This window comes from Nanorana parkeri, unplaced genomic scaffold, assembly GCF_000935625.1.
Source record: "Nanorana parkeri isolate BGI_ZX_2015 unplaced genomic scaffold, ASM93562v1 scaffold1333, whole genome shotgun sequence".
Lineage (NCBI taxonomy): Eukaryota > Metazoa > Chordata > Amphibia > Anura > Dicroglossidae > Nanorana > Nanorana parkeri.
Genome location: NW_017307601.1, coordinates 137274 through 146258, shown reverse-complemented (window position 1 = coordinate 146258; position 8985 = coordinate 137274). Strand labels below are relative to the sequence as shown.

The window sequence follows — 8985 nt, the reverse complement described above, 5'->3', positions numbered from 1 at the left end:
AAAAGAAAAAGCAGTGTTTCTCTCCTGGGCGGCCGGGAGCGGGAGACTCCCAGAGCGCCCGGGAGAGTTTTTTTCTTCTTTTTTTTGACGGCAGCAGAACCACCGGCCAATAGAAAGCTATTGGGCGGAGCTAGCTGGCACTGCTAGCTCCGCACAATCGTTTTATATTTATTTTTTTGTACTTTTTAAACTATTTTTCTGCTCTGCTCAGCGGGATTCGGCTATTCACTCCCTGCTGTTCGGCATCTATAATAATAGACAGCCTGCCGGAGGTTCGGCTTAGCCGATCCAGATGTTGGATCGGCTGAGTCGAACTCCTCCTGCACTTCGGGTCGGCCGAACATGCTGAGCATGTTCGGCCGACCCAAAGCCACGTGAAGCCACCCGATGTACGGCTGATTTTAGCAAATATACGGCTTAAATCAGCCGTACCAGCCTGAAGTGAATAGCCGAACAGTGTTCGGCTCACTTCACTTTAGGTCAGTCATTTACTCGGCTGCCTATGGCAGCTTAGTGAATAGACGCCTATATTGCCAAAAGTATTGGGACGACTGCCTTTACACGCACATTAACTTTAATGGCATCCCATTCTTAGTCCGTAGGGTTCAATATAGAGTTGGCCCACCCTTTGCAGCTAAAATATCTTTAACTCTTCTGGGAAGGCTGTCCACAAGGTTTAGGAGTGTGTCTATGGGAATGTTTGACCATTCTTCCAAAAGCGCATTTGTGAGGTCAGGTACTGATGTTTGACGAGAAGGCCTGGCTCGCAATCACCACTCTAATTCATCTCAAAGGTGTTCTATCGGGTTGAGGTCAGGACTCTGTGCAGGCCAGTCAAGTCCCTCCACCCCAAACTCTCTCATCCATGTCTTTATTGACCTTGCTTTGTGCACTGGTGTGCAGTCATGTTGGAACAGGAATGGGCCATCCCCAAACTGTTCCCACAATGTTGGAAGCATGAAATTGTCCAAAATGTCATGGTATGCTGATGCCTTAAGAGTTCCCTTCACTGGAACTAAGGGGCCAAAATCTTCATTAAAAAAAAATAGCCTGCAATGCGAGTCGTGAAAATGTGCACACATATACATCACTGCACCTCTACATTACCACAATAAATGCTAATCACTTACAAATGTGGAAATTGACTTTAAGATCTGTAACCAGCAGACTTTTAGAAGCCCTGGCTTTTAGAAGAACCTAAAAATTGTGAAAAACTGCCCCAATTACCTGCTGGTGATGCAGCAGAATGCAGTTTAATAATACCCAATATTTCATATTTACATAATAAAGTTTTTTTTTAAATTGGATTTTTTTTTACACCAGTCTATAATAAAAAAAGAAAATATGTACAAAACCACTTTAAATTTCCTTTAAATTGATGGTGCCACTTTTTTTTAGCTGAAGGTAATGTTGGTTCTGAAACTGCAGGTCTATTTATTTACAGGATATTGCATGAACAAAAATCTGGAATTAATTTTTTTTTTAAGTTGACATTTAGCTACTGTATGTATCTAAGGTTTTCCCGGATTTCTTCTCCAGAGCACTGATTCTTAAAATAAATGCTCCTTGTAGCCTTGCAAACATAAAATCCAAAACATGTTGAAGAAGGGCAGCACTGCTCTTTTTTTCAGAATTTGAAGCAAAACAATTGTGTTTCAAATTCCTAACTATTTTTTGGGGGCAACATAAAAATATTATATTATGGAATATATATTTTTCATTTTTTTTAACATTTTTTTAAAGAACATTTTACCCTATAATTACCAGTGCCTATGTTTTACCCATGTTCAAACTGGCTATCAAAGAAGTGCTGGTGTAACAAAAAGCATTTGTGGAATGGATGAGCTTAAAGAACATACTCTTATGTGCTCTCCTTTGGTGTGTTACATTTACATTTAGGTATTTTGTTATACCTGGGCAAAAAATACCCATTGATCATATCAAAAAACCAGAGCTGTCCGGTGTCCTGTCTCCAAAAAGCCTAATCAGCCCTCTCAGTTCTACTCTGTAAACTACAGAAAACCTCCCTTCGATGTTATGAAAATAAGAACTGGGGAATGTAGTTTGAAGTTCACCAAATGACAACTGATTAAGTTTACACCATTCCTTCTGATTTTAGTGCAGCAAAAGCACTGAATTGTCAGCCCACAAGAGGTAATTAGGAACTTGAATGCATTTCAAAGTGGATCAGCTGGTATACTTTTAAATCCACAGGGTCTTTAAAGGGATAAAACATAGGAAAATGTATTTTTACTGCAGACATGAACGGCACATGTTTGTTTCCTGACACTTTGGGATCTATTTAAACATTTACAGAGCCATGTGTCCTATATGTCTTTCTGAACCTTCGTTTTGTAGGAAAAATAATTAAAAAAAAACATTCTTAGGTATTATTTCTTTAGGTTGAAAGTATGTAATACTGTATTTTGGTCACTCGATGGAACTGAGAATAGGATATAAGCATTTATTTCCTATGCTTCTCAGCTCTGTCTAGTGGCCATAATGTTGTGTTATGTTACATGCATTCAACCTAAAAAGAAAATATTTCTATGAACATTTGTTTTTGCATCTATTTGCACAGATCAAACATTCAGAAAGATTTGCAGAAAGAAATGGACATTGAATATAAATAGACTGCTGCCACCCCTAAAACATTTTGTGAAAACAAAGGCATTATTCCCATCAGTCTGGGTTTATAATAGCAGTTTATACACCAGAATGTTTTTTTCTTTTAGTTCGAGTTCAAAATTTGCTTCATGCAACTCAACACTGCATAGTTGGGTCAATGTGTCATGTCATTTCAGAACTATATGAATTGTTCTGCTGGCATTTTGCATCCCCAAAAATTAATGTTTTACCACTTACATAAGAATATCCAAAAAGACTGAAATCCATCATTCCTGAAAAAAACAAAAAGAAATAGGAGGTAATATAATGCCATAATAAATTTTATATTCATAACATATTTTCATTTGAGTGTTCATTTTGGTACACAAAAAATACCCATTTACTTAATACATTTTTAACAAAATTGTAAATATTCATATTTTATAAAATAGGTTTTCAATATGCATCTAAAATAAAAGCAATATTAAAACATTGCCTTCTGGGCACATAACAGAAACCTAGCTCTAGCACAATTTCTTTTCAGAATGTTTACCAATAATAGATTTATCCACTTGATTCCAGTTAGCAGTGTTGTCACCAAGCCAGTGTCCCACCCATCGTCCAGAGGTTGGATATGTAGATCTGCAGACAACAATTCCTCTTTCTCCTGTAATTTTGCGTAGAGAACTAGAAAATAATACAAATGCAATTAGTATTAAGGTTTTAACCAGCTACCTAGCTTAGAGCTGAATGTCACAGTTAGCGTACAGGGTCCAGAATCATCTCACTATGATATTGTTACAGCATTAACGGAGCAGAGAAGAAAACAACAGAGTGGTACTTCAACCAAATCATTTGGTTGATTTTCACTCATAAATAGTAATTGGTGGACACATGCAACTGGATTATGTCAGACTGGAATTTGATTGAATTAACCACACTCTGGCCAGCAAGAACAGATAATTATTCTGATCTTTTTAAATCACAAGGAAATCTTTATTACTTTGAAGTTATTTTTCTATAAGTTATACTTTTTGTGACTTAAGAGTGAAGTTGCAATGACACCACAATCATCATACCTTACTTTCAACACTAAGGACTGCAACAACAGCCTCCATGAAACAAATTATTTACAAGTTTGAGGATGGGAGTATTGTAAATTACTGTATATTGTTTCTAGAATAATAATGTAGACATAGAAATAGGTGCTTATAGACATGTTGGCATCCATGCAGCTTATTAAAACAATGCTTCACTCCTGAAAAGTGATTACATTAAACGCAATTGTTTCATATATACCTGCACACTTTGGTATATCACAGAGTAAGGCAAAGAAAATATGAATTGATACAATATTGCTAATTCTGCAACTATTCTCAAAAATGGCCTGGACAGATGTGTTGGTACTCCTAGAAAAGATTATAAATAATTGGATCACAGTGCCATTTCAGTCATAATTTATAAATTGCCTTTACTTGTTTATTCTTCCTCGTACATTTCACAACGGGTAAACATGCAAAGGTGGATATAGAATGCCAATGAAAAATCTTGATGTCAAGTTACTGGGCATCTGTGCCAACTATTTAATAAATCAGCTAAAGTCATTTTATTGCGATAAAAAATGATTGGTCACTATGGGTTAAAATGTTGCATATTGCTCTTTGCATTTTAAAGACTTACTCAAAAGTTGGTTTAGAGTGTGACCATCCATATAAGTTGTGGACATCATAGTGGTCAACTGGCTCTCCATTAGGAAGGTACTGTCGACTCTCCATACATAAAGTCTTGTGTTCTAAGCCCATATGAGATGATTCCAAACCTAAAAAGTCATAGACGGTTCAACCATTGGCTTTATTTCACAATTCTTGCTTCCTTTTTTTTTTTTAATATTCTAGTGCATCAACAACATGTTTGTAAAGCACTTACATAGAAAATGTGAAGGGTAGTATATATTCTTCTGGTGAACTTTAAAAGTTATTCAAAATGGCAGGCTTCCCAAAATATATATTTAGAAGATTTAGATCTATCAGCTCAACACATTTCCCCTAGAGACTCCAGCTCTGGGCTAGCTCCCGCAAACTGCTATTGCCATTAATATGGAGCTGCACTCTCCCTTTTACTTTTTTTTTTACTTAGGTTAAATTAAGGATATTGCATAGAAGATTCATTTATTTTTGGAGTGAACATGCTGCATTATACATACTATCAGGGATGCTCTTCAAGCATACAGTAACCACATATCCCCTGCTTTAGATTCTCAGAGGAAATGTTGTAAGATTCTGGTATATCTTACAGCTTCAATGTTGTCTTAAAGCTGTAAGATATATATGGAAAAAACAAATACATAAAGAGAAAAAATAATAGATAGTGTTCATACGTGGCATATATGGAGGTCTGTTCAGGGCTTCATTACTACAACCATTGACAGATCCATGAACAAAACTAGCAGGCTCATTCATATCCTACAAAACAAAAAGTTATAATAACAAAGACTGATTAACTTGACAGCTCTTTGATTAGTGCTCCAAAGAAATCCTAAATTGTTTGTGACTACATGTTACCAGCATGACTTCTCTAGAGTACATGGACAAGTTTAATGTTTCCAAATCATCATCATGGGACTCGTGCTGAAAGGCTTATTGTTGATAGAAACTAATAAGGTCACTAAAGCTGCTCAGAACCATGCTGTGCTTCTGATTGACACAAGACCTAGGACTTTTTCAATTATTCACTTTCTTGTATCCCCTGCTAAATCAAGTGACTGGCCATTTGAGGGAATTATTGTTCTTCTGGAAGCTCACTTTTTCCCTGCCTCTTCTGAAAAGTAAGGACCTTTCATTTTAACAGTCTTATTACATTATATCATTACTTTCGATGGAATGAGAGCAGTAGCATGTGAAGTTTTTTTGTGTAGATTTTTCTTATAGCTACACACAAATAAAAACAGACTACAACACTCCCTACCTAGGTCTGGAGTCAGTGGGTAAGTATGTCAAGGACAAAAACATTTACCCTCTTTATGTGACTGATTTAGATCCTATTTCTAATGAAAATTAAGGAAGGGTGGCTGTATACAATATACAAATTATATAATTTTTTTTATGTACAAAACGGCAATAAAATCAATCTAAAATTATTAAAAATGCTAAATCATGCATCCTTAATTCTAATCTTTAGAAATAAAAACAAAAAGATCATATGATTTTGATAAGTACAACCTGCATATCTCAATTTATATTATAATTGTGCAGTTTCAAATGTCTGCACCACACAGCAAATACTGCCCTTATTAATAGATGTAAACTTGCCTAAAAGTGTGTACACAAGTGATTCCTCCAAACACTATGATCAGTCAGCAGATGGATGAACTAAAAAATGTGATACAAATACATGCCTCCCAACTTTTAAACTTGACAAAGAGGGACAATTGTGAAAGTGACATAATGCATAATGCAAAGTATGAAGCACTCTGTGGTGATACCTGGGCGTGACCAGTGAAAAGTGAGGTGGTCATATGGGGTTGTTTAAAGTTATACCTGCAGCAGCTATGATAAGAATACCACATAACACTGGAAATGTTATAATAAGGATAGAAACACAACCAAGAAAGTATTGGTCAATAATTAAATTATTTATGTAATTGTTTAGCTAGCTACAACTTTTAGTCTGTACTGCCGTACAAAAGCTCTTGCAGAAAATACAGTGACAAGCACCAAGTACACTGCAAACACACTTGGCATAACATATTTAGAAAACATCATTGATACAGACTTTTTTGCCTAGTGCTGCAACACCAATTGTGGCTACTAATGGGTTTAAGGTTTTTGTAAATAATAAAACTAGCAGGATCTCTGTCGTTCATCTTAACCACTTCAGGACCATAGGATGTACCTGTACATCTTTGTCTAGAAGTGGTTATACCATGATCATGGCTGCTGCTGCTCCCATGATCTTAGTATCATTTTTTTCAGCAGGCAACGCTTGTGCAGTACAAGTGATCATACAGTATGTTAGAGACAATAGTCAGGCATATAGCACAATGGCTTGAGAGTATGCATGCAGCTTGATTGGGCAGCAGTGTAAGAGAGCAAAAAAGTAGGTTTTAAAAACACTTCAAAATAAAAATTACAGGAGATTATGTCAGAGACAAGAGGCAGAAATATTGCAGACACACTGCACACCATGGAATCCTTATTTTTAGGCCATGTTTTAAAAAGGAAGGAGGGAAGGAGGCATTTTCTGATCCAAAAAGAACAATTACAGTGGATTTTGTCTAAAAACACAAAACATGTACACGCTGTACAGCATTTAAGTATTTTTGTAGGCTGCACTAAAAGAGGTAGAACCAGTCACCTATTATCCAGAAATAAAAATGAAAACGAAACAGAAATATTACAGTGACATGTTGAGCATCATGTAGGACTTTTTAGTGGTCTGCATTCGAGGCATGAGAGATGAAACATTTTTAAAATAGAAATAAAGTTGGCTTTAGATTATGACAAGGCAGAAATATTACACAAATACTTGTATTCCTTTTTTAGTAGACTACATTAGAGCAGTGAGGGATGAAACAATTTTCATTCAGAAATTAAAATTGTGTTGGATCATGTCAGAGACACAAGGCAGAAATACTACATGAATACATGTATGTCTTTTTTAGTAGGCCACATGAGAGCAATGAGAGATGAGGCACTTTCCATCCAGACATTAAAATTGCCTTGGATCATGTCAGAAATATTACACAAACACATGTATGCTATTTTTGTATGCCACATTAGAGCAGCAAAAGAAAAATTATACAGAATGCAATGAATCATTGACAATAGATGATAATGGGTAGCAGGACAACAGCAGCAGCAATAAATGGTGATGGATGGCAGACCAGCAGTGGTGATGTTAAAAAAATACATTGCACCATGCTTAATACCCAAAAAAACAAAGAACAAAGATCACGGCTGACTCCGCCCAGCTCCGGCCAGCTTCGGCTTTCAGCACGGCTCAGCCGAGCCGATGCATATGCGTTCGGCTCAACTGAGCCGCTCTGCCATGTTCGGGAGCTGTACGGGCTATTGTGAATAGCCTGTACAGCACCCCTTCGGTTCTAATGAACCGAAGGGGTCCTGGGGCCAAAGCTAGCCGAAGGATCGGCCGAAGCTACGGCCAGATGCTTCGGCAGCTTCGTGAAAAGACCCCTTAGTTTTGTGTCATGGTCCTGGCTGTGCAGAAGAGTTATGGAAGGCAGAGTGGTCTGGCAACAGAACAGCAGCGCTATGCAACAGTGAGATGGGCTGGAGTGGCAGGCTGCACATTATGTAAGTGATGGACTGTAGTGCTTCTAATACAGTCTACAAGTACATTTATTTAGTTTATTGACTTTATTACACTTCTGCCTATCCTCCTTAATAACTTACAATTTAAAAAAACAAACAAACCTACAGTTTAAATTTATACCCACTGTAGCTCTTTAAGTAGCTGCTCAGGAGGAAAGAATCAAAGCTATTCAGTTAATTAGGCTGGGAGGCACTGTAAAGAATCATATTTTATGTGCAGCCACATAAGTGCAGTTGGGTGAATGCCCAACCAAGAATACACTAACCTCAAAGTATTCCACTATTGGCCCCATTTACTCAAAAGTTATTTACTCAAAAGTTATTTGGTCTCATGCACTCTAATGCGGTTTCAATCTTAGATGTATTTTACTTCCTCTGCTCCAATCACTGCACCACATCAAGGACTCCATTTCTTGTAATATTTTGTCTAAATGCTGGCAAAGTGGTTAGCTATTTCACCTTGGCATTTAGAATTATAAGATGCTGCGTTTCATAAATGCTGGGAATAAAAGCATTCTAAGATGAACAGATTCATGAACATCATAAGTAGCACACTCTTCTGCTCTGAAAAAGGCTGAATAAATGCATGTTTACACTTTTTGTGCATTTTAACATGCATTTGCAAGGGAGAATATATTTATCTGCAATTATATGCATTAAAAAAGCAAATTTTCACAATTAAATGCATTTTACATTCTCTTCCATTGATTCCTATGGGATGTGTGCTTTCTGGAAATTGCAGGTAAACTGCAATAAGTGGGGACAGAACTGAAGAAGCTACTTAAATAAGCTGAAATACATCTTCAACATTAAAGAGCAAATCTAGTTAAATGAGTATACTACTGGCTAAAGTATATTATGACCTGCATGAATAAGAGCAACAAGCGACCTTGGTAAATAAAAGCGTGCTTTTTTAAATATATAGGTAAAAACTATATTGTTGGAACAGGTGGGCAAAACTCACATGCTTTAAGTGTAAAAAATAGCCTAGACATTATACAAAATTAAGAAGTAATTATATTGCATATATTTTTTATATATATATATA

General features: G+C 36.5%; 1 protein-coding gene across 1 annotated transcript in view; it reads right to left on the bottom strand.

Annotated features, from left to right (window-relative positions):
- Window positions 1-8985, bottom strand: part of MGAM (maltase-glucoamylase) — a 160192-nt gene that overhangs the window by 73461 nt on the left and 77746 nt on the right. The window contains exons 36-39 of the mRNA XM_018569428.1: window positions 4985-5069; window positions 4288-4426; window positions 3161-3294; window positions 2866-2900 (exon numbers count right to left, since the gene is read on the bottom strand). Coding sequence (XP_018424930.1) covers window positions 2866-2900; window positions 3161-3294; window positions 4288-4426; window positions 4985-5069 — 393 coding nt within the window. The remainder of the gene's footprint in view (window positions 1-2865; window positions 2901-3160; window positions 3295-4287; window positions 4427-4984; window positions 5070-8985) is intronic.